Consider the following 17556-nt stretch of genomic DNA (forward strand, 5'->3'; position numbering starts at 1 on the left):
TATTGAAAGATATGTATACATGTATCAGAGTATAAAAAGTGAGATGTAATTTATATGTGCCAAACCACTGAACATCATTTCAGACCTCTGTTCTTTTCAGAACAGCAAAAAATGAAATAAGTATTTCTGTTAAAAGCACTTAAGCAGATACTTGTAAATAAAGTTAAATGTTTATATTAACTCATAACTGCACCTTGTAGTCTGATGCTTTGCCTTTAAACTTAATGCAGTATATCACTCTGACATTTACAATGAAATCCATCATGCAGGCTGGTTATGATTTAACAAAACTGAGTGCTATTAATATGTACCTTCTCCGGGTCCAGTTGTGATATTAGCCTCTATCTGTGGTCCATAGGTAAATGTCCGAGCTCTGATTCGAAACCTGTATGTCACTCCTTCAGCAAGATCTTTCACCTTAAGCCAGAGTGGGCTGTTGCCTTTCACATCAACTGTCACAATTTTGCTAACTCCTAAATAAGATAATTGAGAGAACAGAAAAGACGAAAATAAAACTAAGGTCAGAAAAGTAGGAGGGATGAAGACATTATTCACAAAGAATGAAAGGGACACCATGATTATACAGAAAACATGACATTCTGCAAAACACTATTTGTTTTACTCTTGTCCTTACTCTCCCCTCCCCCATCCATCGCAAGAATGTCCTATTATGCCTGGTAGAAGTGGCACATGTTGTTAACCATCTCTATCCTGAGTCACATCCACTACCAGAGGAGTATCCTGAGTCACATCCATTACCAGAGGAGGTTATCTTTGACATTTATACTCTCTACAGATGCATTATAATTATTCAGAATTGGCACTAGTGTGTTTCATGTTGCCATCCCTCACTGGCTGACTATGTCCTTTTTATAAAGGTAACAAGTATGCATTTATTTTTGCTTCTCTTTAAAAAGAACTCTTCAGATATATTTAAAACTGCACATTGTACAGTCACTGGCTCTAACTATAAAGGTATATTTAACATGTGATACTATCTCTTCTCACAGACATTGACAGCTTGATACCATATTTTTATTTTGGTATTAAAGTAGCCATCATTGTATCTCTTTGGCAGGGCATCATTTTTTATAAATATAGTATAGACTCAGTGGTCATATCTGCAGTTGTATATTGTATTATACTTCGTTGTACAAAGAAATGAGTGTATCGTACCACAAGAGATAAAATCTGTTTCTCATCTATAGCATATCTTCACTATTCAATGTTTATTCTGTTGTATACATATTCATTTTGAATATATTATGATACCTTATATTTTAATTATTTTCTTAGTGAAAGATCTCCTCATGCTCTGATGCTTATATGGACTCTACTATCAGGGGATAGACACCATAGTCAACTTATTGCCCTTAGACAATATCATGCTGCAAGCATTTCCCTGTCACCTCGACTGTTTCTCTCCATTACACTGTATCGCTTCTTCCAAGCTCCCTTATACTATGTTTCAATTGAAAAACCTAGAAAAGTAGGAGACCAAACAACAATCCAAGACACTTGTGGGAGTAGGCACGTCCACTCGAAGTACTGTAGTTCCTTTTCTTTAATATAGCACAAGCAAAAATAATAAAAAATACAGAATATACATTGAAGTAGATGATAAAACAACTGTGAACAAAAACCGCTTTTCGTCCCACCTGGTGGCGAGACTTCTTTAGGTAAAGGCATTCACTAAAACCTGTGCATTTAAATACAGTCCATGGTGCAAGCATGTTGTTAGTCAGCCAATGGGTGAGGGCTATTCCCAACACACTGATGATGCTATGAGAGTCCACTCAATAATCAATAAGTAATTACTTCATTTAAGAGTTTCTTTCAAAACACCTTCTGGACTTATTAAAAGGCAAGTAAATATACACACTCTTTTGTCCGGTATTGTGACATAGTAAATCATACTCATAATATGTAAATGGGTCTATATTAGAATCGCAAAAGCTGACTTTTGTGAATACAAGTTAATTGACACATAAATGTCGATGTACTAAAACAGTGAAGGACTAAAATAGCGAAATGCAGAATACCAAACGTTTTACCTTGGCCAGCAGGGAAATTGTGGGGATGAGGAAAAAAATCCTTTTCCCCACTGTAGTGCAGTCTTGGAGTTGGTATATTTAAGTGGGGGGTGTGGGGGGTAAAAAACATTTGAAAAGTGTTTTACATTAGGTTTGTTCAGTTACCTTTACCTTACCTGTATGGCACTGTTGCTTCCGGAAATACGTTTGGCATTCTGCAGTTCGCTATTTTAGTCCTTCGCTCTTTTCGTACATCGACATTTATGTGTCGATGAAATTGTGTTCACGAAAGTCAGCTTTCGCGATTCTAATATAGACCCTATGTAAACATACAGTTATTAAAAATATTTAAGTATTTGAGAACCTTTTAAAAATGTTGTTGTTAAAAATGTTTGAAAATATTTAAAAATATAAATGTGCTTAAAATGTATATAACAGATTGCTGAAGTATAAAGAAGTAGTAAAATGTAGTAATGCATAAAAATAATAATGCATAAAAATGTTCAAAACACTTTTCTGTCTTATGCAGCATGGCATGGCATCCTACAGTTAAACATTGGAATAAAAAATGAAAAATATATATGAATAGTAGATGGAAAGAGTATTTTGAGAGGCTGATGAATGAAGAGAATGAGAGACAGAGAAGGTTGGATGATGTGGGGATAGTGAATCAGGAAGTGAAACAGATTAGCAAGGAGGAAGTAAGGGCAGCTATGAAGATGATGAAGAATGGAAAGGCTGTTGGCCCAGATGACATACCAATGGAAGCATGGAGGTGCTTAGGAGAAATGGCAGTGGAATTTCTAACTAGATTGTTTAATGAAATTTTGGAAAGTCAGAGGATGCCTGAGGAGTGGAGAAAAAGTGTTTTGGTACCTATCTTTAAGAATAAGGGTGATGTGCAGAGCTGCAGTAACTACAGAGGGATAAAACTGATCAGTCACAGCTTGAAGTTATGGGAAAGAGTAGTAGAAACTAGGTTAAGAAGGGAGGTGATGATTAGTGATCAGCAGTATGGTTTCATGCTAGGAAAGAGCACTACAGATGCAATGTTTGCACTGAGAATGTTACTGGAGAAATACAGAGAAGGTCAGAAGGAGTTGCATTGTATCTTTGTAGACTTGGAGAAAGCATATGACAGGGTGCCTAGAGAAGAGTTGTGGTATTGTATGAGGAAGTTGGGAGTGGCAGAGAAGTATGTAAGAGTGGTACAGGATATGTATGAGGGTAGTGTGACAGTGGTGAGGACTGCAGTGGGAGTGACAGATCCGTTTAAGGTGGAGGTGGGATTACATCAAGGATCAGCTCCGAGTCCTTTCTTATTTGCAGTGGTGATGGACAGGTTGACAGATGAGATCAGACAGGAGGCCCCGTGGACTATGATGTTTGCAGATGACATTGTGATCTGTAGTGAGAGTAGGAATCAGGTTGAGGAGACTCTGGAGAGGTGGAGATATGCTCTAGAGAGCAGAGAAATGAAGGCCAGCAGGGCTAAGACAGAATATATGTGTGTAAATGAGAGGGAGGGTAGAGGAATGGTGAGGATGCAGGGAGTAGAGTTGGTAAAGGTGGACGAGTTTAAGTACTTGGGATCAACAGTTCAGAGTAATGGTGAATGTGGAAGAGAGGTGAAGAAGAGAGTACAGGCAGGGTGGAATGGGTGGAGAAGAGTGTCAGGAGTGATTTGTGACAGACGGGTACCAGTAAGAGTGAAAGGGAAGGTCTGCAAGAGGGTAGTGAGACCAGCTATGTTATATGGGTTGGAGACAGTGGCATTGACAAAAAGGCAGGAGTCAGAGCTGGATGTGGCAGAGTTAAAGATGTTAAGATTTGCACTCGGTGTGACTAGGATGGATAGGATTAGGAATCAGTATATTAGAGGGTCAGCTCATGTTGGACAGTTTGGAGACAAAGCAAGAGAGACGAGATTGCGTTGGTTTGGACATGTGCTGAGGAGGGATGATGGGTATATTGGGAAAAAGATGCTAAGGATGAAGCTGCCAGGTAAGAGGAAAGAGGAAGGCCTAAGATAAGGTTTATGGACGTGGTGAGAGAGGACATGCAGGCGGTTGGTGTGACAGAGCAAGATGCAGAGGATAGGAAGAAATGTAAAGAGATGATCCGCTGTGGCGACCCCTAACGGGAAAAGCCGAAAGAGGATGATGATATGAATATGGGTAACAATTATATATTGCTACATGGAAGTACAAACAACATTCCTGTCTATACATCATAGCAAGGCACCCACCATTTGAATTGTGCGTTACTAAATTGACTGCTGTTAAGAGTTCGTACGTATTAGCTTGTACTGAGACAACTGTTATATATTTGACATAGCTAGTTTGTCCTACAATTCATCATGTTAGTCATTTCTGGAGGTTTCTTAGCTTTAAAATACAAGAAATAGAGTAAACCTCATTTAACCCAAGGTAAGCGCAAGTCATAGTCCTGAGTTGCCACAATAACTCTAACCTTTCTAAATGTAAAGATTCTGGGGCCCCTCTTCCATCAGACTTCAGATTGTCTATTGCCTTAAATTTAAATGTGTGGTCTGTGTATTCCTGCTTGTGTCTACTCCCTTTTTTTTTCCCTGAACCTCCTGTCCGTCTTCCCTATGTAGAATGCTGAACATTGTTGACATAGAGCTACACAGATCACAGCTTTAGTCTGGCAGTTACATTTGTGTTTTATTTGATGCTCTTTATCTTTAATGGTAAAGGCTGACCCTGTAGACATGTGTGAGCAATAATGGCACATGTTACATCTGGACATACCATACCTAACTGCATACTGGTACGTACCATGGTTAGCTTCCAAGATATTTTTTAGACTGGGGCCCCGTTTGAAAACTAATCTAGGTGGGCCCTCTATTCTTGACCTGGTAGTTGGGTCATTCCGTAAAATGCCCCAGTTCTTAGTGATGATCTTCATGATCTCATATGCATCTGAGCTAAAGGGTGTAATCAAACTACCCTGTCCAAGACGGTTAGTGCCTGTTTTTGTGTGCAAATCTAATGTTAAGTTTTCTGGAATGGTTTTCCTATCCAATATTGGCTTATAAAAACCTCTTGATCTTTTTGACTGCACTTCTGTCATTATTTGATTCAGTAAGTGGTTTGGGTAACCCCTTCGAGAAAACATACCCTGTAGTTTACTACATTCAATGGAAAAGTCTTCATCTTTTGTGACAATCCTTGCTGCCCTCACTAGTTGCCCCTTCACCACCGATCTTTTTTGGTGAATGGGGTGGCAGCTACTGTAGTGTAAAAAGGTGTTTGAGTACGTTTCTTTCCTGTATATAGTTGCTGAATAGCAACTATTAGTGTAGTCCTTGCCAGGTGCTTGGTATCACATCTGGACAGAGGAAGGATGACAAGGAGACATGGTGGTGGAATGAGGAAGTACAGGAGAGTATACAGAGAAAGAGGTTGACAAAGAAGAAGTGGGATTGTCAGAGAGATGAAGAAAGTAGACAGGAGTATAAGGAGATGAGGTGCATGGCAAAGAGAGAGGTGGCGAAGGCTAAGGATAAGGCATATTGAAGAGTTGTATGAAAGGTTGGACACTAAGGAGGGAGAAAAGGACCTGTACCGATTGGCTAGACAGAGGGACCGAGCTAGGAAAGATGTGCAGCAGGTAAAGGTGATAAAGGATAATGAGGGAAACATACTCACAAGCGAGGAGAGTGTGTTGAGGAGATGGAAAGAGTACTTTGAGGGGTTGATGAATGAAGAGAATGAGAGGGAGAGAAGGTTGGATGATGTAGGGATAGTAAATCATGAAGTACAATGGATTAGCAAGGAGGAAGTAAGGATAGCTATGAAGAGAATGAAGAATGGAAAGGCTGTTGGCCCAGATGACATACCTGTGGAAGCATGGAGGTGTTTAGGTGAAATGGCAGTGGAGTTTTTAACCAGATTGTTTAATGAAATCTTGGAAAGTGAGAGGGTGTCTGAGGAATAGAGAAAAAGTGTTTTGGTACCGATTTTTAAGAATAAGGGTGATGTGCAGAGCTGTAGTAACTACAGAGGGATACAATTGATCAGTCACAGCATGAAGTTATGGTAAAGAGTAGTGGAAGCAATTTTAAGAAGGGACATGATGATTAGTGATCAGCAGTATGGTTTTATGCCAGGAAAGAGCACTACAGATGCGATCTTTGCTCTGAGAGTGTTGACGGAGAATTACAGAGAATGTCGGAAGGAGTTGCATTGTGTTTTTGTACACTTAGAGAAAGCATATGACAGGGTGCCTAGAGAGGAGTTGTGGTATTGTATGAGGAAGTCAGGAGTGCCAGAAAAGTATGTAAGAGTGGTACAGGATATGTACGAGGGTAGTGTGACAGTGGTGAGGTCTGCGGTGGGAGTGACAGATGCATTTAAGGTGGAGGTGGGGTTACATCAAGGATCAGCTCTGAGCCCTTTCTTATTTGCAATGGTGATGGACAGGTTGACAGACGAGATCAGACAGGAGTCCCCGTGAACTATGATGTTTGCAGATGACATTGTGATCTGTAGTGAGAGTAGGGAACAGGTGGAGGAGACCCTGGAGAGATGGAGATATGCTCTAGAGAGAAGAGGAATGAAGGTCAGCAGGACTAAGACAGAATATATATGTGTGAATGAGAGGGAGGATAGAGGAATGGTGAGGATGCAAGGAGTAGAGGTGGCGAAGGTGGGTGAGTTTAAATACTTGGGGTCAATAGTTCAGAGTAACGGTGAGTGTGGAAGAGAGGTGAAGAAGAGAGTACAGGCAGGATGGAGTGGGTGGAGAAGAGTGTCAGGAGTGATTTGTGACAGACGAGTACCTGTAAGAGTGAAAGGGAAGGTCTACAAGAGGGTAGTGAGACCAGCTATGTTATATGGGTTGGAGACAGTGGCATTGACAAAAAGGCAGGAGTTTGAGCTGGATGTGGCAAAATTAAGGATGTTAAGATTTGCACTGGGTGTGATGAGGATGAACAGGATTAGGAATAAGTATATTAGAGGGTCAGCCCAGGTTGGAAGGTTTGGAGACAAAGCCAGAGAGGCACGATTACATTAGTTTGGACATGTGCTGAGGAGGGATGCTGAGTATATTGGGAAAAAGATGCTAAGGATGAAGCTACCAGGTAACAGGAAAAGAGGAAGGCCTAAGATAAGGTTTATGGATGTGGTGAGAGAGGACATGCAGGTGGTTGGTGTGACAGAGCAAGATGCAGAGGACAGGAAGAAATGGAAACAGGTGATTTTGCTGTGGTGACCCCTAATGGGAACAGCCAAAAAAGATGATGAGTGTAGTCCTTGCCAAGGTTAACATCCAGATATGCGATGTTCTCTTTCCCAAAAGTAAATGTGAAAGATAAAAAGTGTGTGGTACTGTTGAAGTATGAAACCAGTTCTTCTGCTTGGGTATGGTCTCCCTTTATTAACATAAAAATACCATCTAAATAATGGGTGTAATAGTGGATCTGATGTGGGATCTGCCCTGATTTCTTCACATACTCCTCCTCCCAGTAGGCTTTCACTAGATTTGCTACACTGGCCCTGCAATGTGAGCCCATTGCTATCCCTATTTTCTGGAGGTAGAGCTTGTTACTGAACATGATGAAATTGTATGAAAGAATAATGTCTAGGATGACTTCAACAAGTGTGATTTCCTCTGCTGGTGCCCCTCCCTTGCATAACAGGTAACTGACCCATTCTATACCCTCTTGGTGGGGGAATGATGAATACAAGCCCTTCACATCGACTGTCAGGAAGTTCAAGTCTTTGTGGAATTCCATTTTATTGATGTTAGATAAAAAACTCCATGAATATTTACATATCTGTCCCTCTTTCTTAACATATTTCTTAAGTATGAAGTCTACAAATTTAGCACAGGAGTATGCAATACTATTCCTGGCATCTACTAGGGGTCTCATGGGTGGGTCAGTGATACTTTTGTGTATTTTCAGAATCCCAAAAAGTACAGGGATTCTAGGTGCTGGCATGTTCAGGTAGTTGAATTGGTCCCTGTCTATTTTCCCCTCAATAAACAAATAATTTAAAATTGTTCAAATCATCCTGTATGCTGTATTCAATTTGTTTCTGGACACTTCAACATAAACATCACCTTGTAAAATCCTGGACATTCTACCTTCATACTCTTCATAGTTCATTATTACTAACCCACCCCCTTTGTCAGGTTGCATAATCCTGATAGGGGCTTGTTTTAGTAAAGACAATGCTTCTTTTTCTTTTCTAGTGATGTTGCTAAATTCAGAAACCTCCAGAGATGGCTAACATGATGAATTGTAGGACAAACTAGCTATGTCAAATATATAACAGTTGTCTCAGTACAAGCTAATATGTACAGACTCTTAACAGCAGTCAATTTAGTAACGCACACTTCAAGTGGTGGGTGCCATGCAATAATGTATAGACAGGAATGTTGTTTGTACTTCCATGTATCCATATATGATTGTTACCCCATATTCATATGTATTTTTCATTTTTTATTCCAATGTTTAACTGTAGGATGCCATGCCATGCTGCATAAGACAGAATAGTGTTTAGAACAATTTCATGCATTATTATTTTTATGCATTACTACATTTTACTACTTCTTTATACTTCACCAATCTTTTATATGCATTTTAAGCACATTTATATTTTTAAATATTTTCAAACATTTTTAACAACATTTTTAAAAGGTTCTCAAATATTTAAATATTTTTAATTATTTAAATATTTTTGATAACTGTATGTTTACATATTATGAGTATGATTTACTATGTCACAATACTGGACAAGAGTGTGTATATTTACTTGTCTTTTAATAAGTCCAGAGGGTGTTTTGAAGGAAACTCTTAAAGGAAGTACTTACTTATTGAGTGGACCCTCATAGCATCATCAGTCTGTTGGGAATAGTCCTCACTCATTGGCTGACTAACAACATGCTTGCACCATGGCCTGTATTTAAATGCACTGGTTTTAGTGAATGCCTTTAACTGAAGAAGTCTCACCACCAGGTGGGATGAAAACCACTTTGTGTTCATAGTTGTTTTATCATCTACTTCAATATATATTCTATATGTTTTATTTTTTTTGCTTGTGCTATATTAGAGAAAAGGAACTACAGTACTTGGAGTGGACTTACCTTCTTCTGTAAGTGTCTTGGATTGATGTTTCAATTGAATATGTGAGGTTTATTTCATCACTTGATAATCACTACAAATTACTCTCAAAGGAACACTGCAGGATGCAACACTGGAATGTCATTATTGCTTCATTCATCTTCAATCATTCCAAAGCACTAATCATCACTACACTCACATACTACAACATCGGAAAGCATGTATATAACATATATCTTTATATATATATATATATATATATATATATATATATATATATATATATATATATATATATATATATATATATATATATATATATATATACTATATAATATTATCAATGGAAAATATAAAAAAATACCGAAAACATAACGAAGTACAATAATAATAATATAAATAGCTACTCAAGCCTACCTACCATTTAGTAAGTGTGTGCCATGTGTGTATGTGTGGTAGGCATGTAGTAAGCAAATTTACACTCCCTACGTATTAAACGTTATTTATTGGTTATGTCTATTTCGTTTGTCGATTGGTGACTGACTTTTTTTTTTTTTCTTTTTTTTTTTTTCATATATATATATATATATGTATATATATATTTATATATGTATGTATATATATATATATATATATATATATATATATAATCAGGACAATTTTCCAATTTCTGTGTCACCTTCCCCTTTTGATCTTGATAACTTGAGGAAAATACAACTGGTATAATCACCCTCCATTCATTTCCTAATTAATATAACTTTCTTTAATTACAATTGCACATAATATTATACGTCCCCTTATTAAGGCCAGCAAATCTTGTATATCTTCAACTCTTGATAAGATTTTTCTCTGATGACTGAATTTTAATATTATAGTTGCCCTCATTTTCTCTCTTAATAGTATCTTCATCATAAAAGGCATATATTTCCATTTCAGTAACACTGTTATTAATAGTAACAGTAATAATTATCACATGCATATCAAATATTCAGATCCTATTAATATTTATGCTTCCAAGTACATCTGAAAATTAATCTTGCAGTTCAAAATTTGACTAAACTTATCCAAGTATTAACTTAAGAGCAGATGCACAATTAACCCAGAAATAGTAATTTGTTGATGTTTAACATTACATTATTAAATACACCGAGTTGTAAAATACTGTGAAACAATTTTCAAATTATGATTTGTCACAAAGTCAGAACCCACTAATAAGTTCAAAGCTACTTACTATGCTATCAATTCATTAGGCTCTTTAGAAACCTAGACATACATTCCCATGATGTTTATAGCCCTTATATCTTAAATATGAATAACCCACAGAAAAGAACAACATTTGCACTGTTACATGGTTTTATACATGTTGTAGTAAAGTAATATAGTAAATTTCATGGCACTGTAGTATATTAACTTTGAAAAGAACATGAAAATAAAATGTAGTGCATATAGGAACAGATATTTTCACACCATTATATTCTTCAAGGTTATACCCATGTTTCCCAACTCAAAACAAAAACTGAAGCATTCCCATTAGCAGAACCTATCTTATAGAGCCAACTTCAACAAAAACAGTTTTTTAATGATAATAAATATGTTTCTGTAATCTGTTTCACTCTGCAGGCTGACTCAGTAATTGAGTACCATGAGATACGTCACTTACTGAAAATGCTTAAAATATATAAAAACTGAATGGGGAGGCTTATTAATGTTGTTCACTACAACTAAAGCAATTCTAGTACATGGCATATGTTTTTGCTTCAAAAATACTTACCAGTAGTGGTGCACATCTGTACAATGGCTGATCTTCAAAACATGCTTATCAGAGTTTAACCAATGCTTCCAAAGGTAGATACGAACCATCTATCCCTCTGTTGTGTTGCATAAAATGTCTCCCTTTTCTGTTTGACTCCTGCTGCTCCCTGACTTCTATTTCCATCAAACTCATAATGTTGACCAGATATGCAACCTCTATATAATCAGTCCCCATTACTTCATGAAATGAATAGACATGAATATACTAGCAACTCCTTTAACCACTTTAATTTAATTTATCCTTTACTTCCTTAAAAATCCACAGTCACTTTGCAGAAAATGCTTTCAGCACTGATTGGAAAGTCAACTTATATTTCAGCTTGTGTCTCTTACATTCTCTAATAGCATCCACAGGCTGTAGTCTCTGGTGAAACATTGTACTCAAATAATTATGGTCCAAATGCCTTGCCTGAGTAAATTTTCTCCCTGGCTGCCAAAATTGGCATAACACTGTCTTTTTTCATATACCAACCCAAACTGCACCAAAAGGACTCTATTTTTGTCATATGATCTATCTGATGGTAACACACTTTTTTATTTCTCATTAATGATTCCACAAAGGCTGTCCACTCTGCCATCTTGATTTCCATATGCACCAACAGATGTTGTCCTTTACTCTCCTTCTAGTACTCCAACCAGTAACAAACAATTTGTTGAAATTAACTGCAGGTCAATTTCTCCTTGATGACTTATTTCTTCCATTCTATTTCTCAGTTCAGCCACCTGTTATTTACTTGATATCCTGGTAACCTGTTGAACATGCAGACACTTGTAAACTTTATTACCACCTACTTGGAGTTTTCTTATACATCTTTCCAACAGTATTGACATACATCATAAGACAAATTTCACCTTTTCAAATCTTCACTAAGTCTTTAACATAAAGTCAAATCATTTGTATCACTTACTGGACACTATTACAGTGTTCTCCTGCCTTCTCTATTCTCATCACTGCACAATTTTTAAAATCATATTCTAAGCTTGGGTTTCTATTTTTCTATCATTCAAGAATACAAAAAAAGTCCAGAAAGTTCATTTTTGCTAGGAAGTGTTTGCATAGGTAGTTTTATACCCCAGGTAGACTTCAGAGAGGTGGAAACAAATGACCTGACAAATGTTTCTTGCAGCTCCTGGAAAATTCATGCAGTCACTGCTGAAGGATAGAATCTGAGATTGTCTGGAAACCAGATGGCATAGGAACCAACAAAGCATGGGTAAAAAGCAGGAAGGTCATGCCAAGCATATTGGACACTGTTTTTGATTTAGTACCCAAGGCATAAAATTCGAAAGGGTCTCTTAGCATGAGCTATTTAGCATTCAGTAAAGCATATGATATCATGCCACACACTGAGGTAATAAATCAGTCCAGAGCTAGTGCCATGGGCAAAATGTTGGTTAAGCAGTAGAACACAGAGGGTCATAAGAAATTAAGTTCATTCAAATAGAAGAAAAACAGTGAAGACAATGGCAACGCAGTGGTCAATACTGGGGAGAGCCTTTTTTAGTTTCTTTAAAAGCTACACAACAGATATGTGACATGTAGATACATGAAAGGTTCTACTTCTGGGGCAAAACAGCACAGAGCAACTGTATATATTGTTGAACAGATGACAGCAGATATTCAGTGCAGACAAATACAATATATTACTTCTTAAGCACAGCATCCTAGAGATAAAGTATGGACTGAAAGTTTTTAAATTCAAGCAGATTAGCCAAGAAAATGACTTTTGGGTGCTGGCCACCATAAAACATGCATCAAGTAACCTTGAATATAAACACACTGCCCCATAGCAGGAAGTAAAAAAGCCTATATTCCCTCCAGTGCTTTAACTTCGGCCTTCATAGGGAGTCAAAACCATGCAAAACTTAATTTCACATTTAAATATTTAATCAATTAGCAACATAAATACATTTAAAGTAGCAATGACTCAATAAATATAACTTACTGCAAACATGCTCATAAGTGTTTCACACAGTATACATTTCACATGTGCTTAATTACCACCTTCATCAGACAATTCTCATATTTTACTTCTGATTTAAAACAAATAATGATAGCATTAAAAGATGCAAAGTTAGTATGTGTTTAATCCTTTAGGGCACAGAGAATGAAGTTTCAATATCAAATCTGCTTCTAATTTATTAAAAGTTTTTTTTATTTTATCTCCCCTCTTGGTAGATGTAATAAACCTATTGCTGGAACTGTAAATCCCTCAAACCTGCCATTATGAGCATGTTGCCACTGCTCCTACTGAGTCCTTATTTTTCTCATCTCTTACATGTTACTGAAACTTACATTTTTAATTTCTACCTTCTTTGTACTACATACCACTTTACTTTTTTAACAATTACATCTAATACCATAGACCACCATGCTACTTTGATAAGAAAAGTATTATTTAATTTTAATAAAAGTTTCCCATTTGTCATAACTTTGTGACATTTCAACACCAAAACATACATAAAATTTCTCTTCCAAGAATGAAGTCCAACATTAAAAAATAACGTTCCTTGAATACAAGGCAGCATGTTATAAAATAAGAGCTCACCTAGATTCAGAGGTCTTTTATAGGAGAAAGAAGGACATCTTGGCAAAGTATTTCTCAACTCTCTATCTGAAAGTAGAATTCACCAATTACATTTAATAACCTAAAAAGTGGCATACTTTGTAAAACAAAATAATCTATATTTATACACTGTCTGCATTTGTATGTTTGGCATATCTCATTCTACCATACACATTGCTTTTCCTTTGCTTGTATTAAACATCTTCAATCTAGCTTCATTAATCATTTTCCAAATGTCCACATTCAGTCCCTTTCCTGTAACATTTTCTCCATTTTATTCAGTAATTACATTGGATCCTGATTATTTATGGCATTTTATTGTCTTCAGATATATTCAGTTATATGTAAGGATCTATTCAAGTGCGGGATACGCATTTTATACATGCAAAAAGGTTTTACTTTAGCTGCTTTTCTAAATAACTTAGTATTAATCTTTTTACTTCTTTATCCCTTCATAAAGAAGTAAAAAGATTAATACTAAGTTATTTATCCCTTCATAATCCACAGTGGTGCAGCAGTAGTGTTGTTGCCTCACAGCAAGAGGTTCTCCCGTTCGATTCTCGGCTGGAGTGCGGGGAGTGCCTTCTGTGTGGAGTCTGTATGTCCTCCCCGCGGTTGGGTGGGCGTTCGAAATTCATGCGTAAATGGGCATGCCTTTGTTGAAGGTTGAACGTTGAGCTGGCACCTCGGAGTTTGTGAAAATCTACTGAAAATCATTAGCAGACCGGAGTTCCGCTGTGGCGACCCCTAACTGGGAAAAGCTGAAAAGACAAAACAACTTCTTTATCCCTTCATAGTTATGTCCAGAAAATTAAACTCTCTATTAGATATTTTGGCAAAAATGTAATACCCTGGCTGCTGCTGTTTAAATTTGAAAAAAAAATCTGCTTGACTTACATCACCTATATACAAAATTAAAAGATAATTAATATACATGACATGCATAATTACTTGCTGTGCCTTAAACATTTGACTGCACATACATGCTGTTTTAAAGGCTGCCATAAGAATATTTGTATATGCTGTACTACTGGGAATTCCCACTGCTGTCCCATGTGTGTGTGTGTGTGTGTGTGTGTGTGTGTGTGTGTGTGTGTGTGTGTGTATATATATATATATATATATATATGAATGTGTGTGTGTGTGTGTGTGTGTGTGTGTGTGTGTGTGTGTGTGTATATATATATATATATATATATATATATATATATATATATATATATATATAGTTTCACTTCCGAAATCCTGCAAAATCAAATTTCAGTATCTTGAGACTATAAAGCCGAAAACTCAGAAACCCAAACCCCCAAAAGTGTGAAATTCAAAATCGCAACTTTTCACATACACACTCCACCACACAAAGAAGCACACATACACCTGCCTCCCAACACTAAAACAAACCAATAAAACACATACAAACACAAAAAATAAACACACGCACCTACCCTACATATAAGCAGGGGGGACAAGCCCCTCTGCACCCCCCACACCGCCGCTATTTATATATACTAACTCCGAGGTCGCACTAAAACCACAAACACACACAACCCACCACAACACATTTTACACATCCCTTGCACAAACAAACATCACTTATGTACAAATACCACCACTCTCAACACTTACACACTCACAATCTTACCTACCTACCCTACCCCACACCTAAAAACTCCAAACACACTCACACACATTAAAATCCCTACCCCATATCCTTACAAAAACATCACTTAGCTGAATCTCCAGCTATATCCACATACCACACCGCACATCACGAACACAGGCAATCCCACATCATGTACGCACCACCACAACCGCGGATTCGACATTTCCGCATTCGGTATTCTGCAGTTTTGTGCAACTGCAGTTTTGACATGTTGGACTAGAGCAACTGAATTTCGATATTTCAGTTGTTCGAGATTCTAAAGTGTAACTATATATATATATATATATATATATATATATATATATATATAAATGTAGGTCTACATCACATGACCAAAATCTTATTGGACTGAATTCCATTTGACCGAGACCATAATACTGAATTTTCAAAATACTGAAAACTCATTTGACTGAATTTCATTATACTGAATTGTAAGCCATTAACATGATGTAAGTTTCCCTTCTCCTGTGAAATGCTTGTGATAAAAAACATTACTGTAACTTATACTGCTGATTGTCAGAATACCGATAGTCATGTAGTAAGTAGTGTTGTAGTGTTTCTAAATGTGGGTATGTTTGTTTACATTTTTATGGGAAGTATCTAAAGTAATATGGCAGCTGTTTTGTGTGTTCCCAACAGTAGTAGCAGTGTATAGACTACTGTAAGGTGAGTAAAAGGTATATGCCCTTTTTTCCCCACTGCAGTGCGATCCTGGAGTTAGTATATATATAGTTGGGGGTGGGGTGGGGGGGCATAGCTCCCCACCCAGTTTGGTTTTATATCATCCGGTTTCTGTTGAGAGTGTATATAAGTAGTTTATAAGTTCTGAAAAGAGTTAGTCATTGATGTTGTAAGTGTGCATGTCTATGGTTTACAAGTTAGTATTTTGAAATTCGGCATTGTAAGCTTTCAGTATAATGAGTTTCAGTCAAGTGAGTTTTCAGTATTTTGAAAATTAGGTATTTTGGTCTCGGTCAAATGAAGGTCAGTCAAATGAGATTTAAGTCATACATACACACACATGCTTGTATACAGATCACTATACACAAACTCCATGCATGTTAAGCAAAAATACAATAGAAAAAAATGAAGGACAAGTATTTCAGAGCTACACCATTAAGGCACAAGCAGAAAGCTATAATTCAAAGTGGAAAGGGATGATGAAAAGGGGTGAAGCTCAAGAAACAAGGACAGACTGGGATTTTGGATGCAGATCCTTAAGGAGAATGACAATAATCAAACCATATAGAATATTATATTCATAAAGTAGCAGAACGTTTTCGAAGAACTAAGCCAACACGAGAATGGAGAAAGGCGAGTCTGCTGATAGTGATGACTGCAATTAAGGATACAGACAATAGGCAAGAGGGGACTGGAATTTATTGCAAAAAATGGCAAAGGAACCAAGGTATCGCTAGCAAACAATTAGACAGAGAAAGGTAATAGAGTGAGAAGAGGCTAAGAATTTATTTGGATTGCAGGCTAAAGATTGCCTTCCCTATCAAGGAATGATATCGGAGTATAGGTAAAGAAAAAGAGGGATCCTAAGTGAAAGACCGGCACTGGTAGAATTTTTAGTAGAATCTAGAACAGAAGCTGCTATTAAAAAGGGATCATTAGAAAAGCATGTAAAATAGTGCATGATAGCTATGAGAATCAATCGGAGGAGGTAAGAAATGATTGGGAAGAGAGACTAGATGAGAAATTCACAAAGAAAAATTTGGGAGGGGATATATGTATGATTCCAAATATGCAACAAAGTCTAGAAGATTTAGGATCTTTACTTGGCAGTGTTTACATAGCTATTGTTATACCCCAAGTGGACTCCAAAGAATTTTTCCTCAGATAGATAGCAAATGCTGGAGGTATGATGGGGATGAAAGAGGTAATTCTGAACATACTATTTGGGAGTGTAATGAGCTGTCAGACTTTAAAAAATTCCCTGCAAGACTACTTTATCAGAAATACCAAATAAAGAAATGGGTATAACTACAGAAGTTATTTTTTGAGCTATAATAAAGAATTGGAATTGCCTAAACATAGTAAGGCCTTGCTGAGTCTAATTATGGTGTCTGCCAAAAAAGCAATATTAGAAAATGGTAATCAGAGTCTAAACCAACTACATTACAAGTAGTAAATATAGTAACAGAGATAAAAACTGTAAACGAGAGCTTTAGAAAAAGATAGGAGCAAATTATATAGTAAAAATGGGAATTGTGGGAACAATGCATGCAGAATAAAGTTTTGGAGGAGGAACAAGGTTTAAAAGAAGGCAGAATTTGAATGAATTAGGTAATGTTTGCCTGACAATGACTGTATAGATTATGGGCCAAATTCAATAAAGCCTACACTAAGTGTACACTAAGTGTACAGGATATGTATTCA

At 36.9% G+C, this 17556-nt stretch overlaps 1 protein-coding gene across 1 annotated transcript in view; it reads right to left on the reverse strand.

Annotated features, from left to right (window-relative positions):
• SDK2 (sidekick cell adhesion molecule 2) overlaps positions 1-17556 on the reverse strand; it is a 1526639-nt gene that overhangs the window by 166170 nt on the left and 1342913 nt on the right. The window contains exon 38 of the mRNA XM_044085131.1: positions 312-473. Within this exon, the coding sequence (XP_043941066.1) occupies positions 312-473 (162 nt within the window). The remainder of the gene's footprint in view (positions 1-311; positions 474-17556) is intronic.

The sequence above is a fragment of the Protopterus annectens genome, chromosome 10.part0 (genome assembly GCF_019279795.1).
Source record: "Protopterus annectens isolate FY-2018-M chromosome 10.part0, PAN1.0, whole genome shotgun sequence".
Lineage (NCBI taxonomy): Eukaryota > Metazoa > Chordata > Ceratodontiformes > Protopteridae > Protopterus > Protopterus annectens.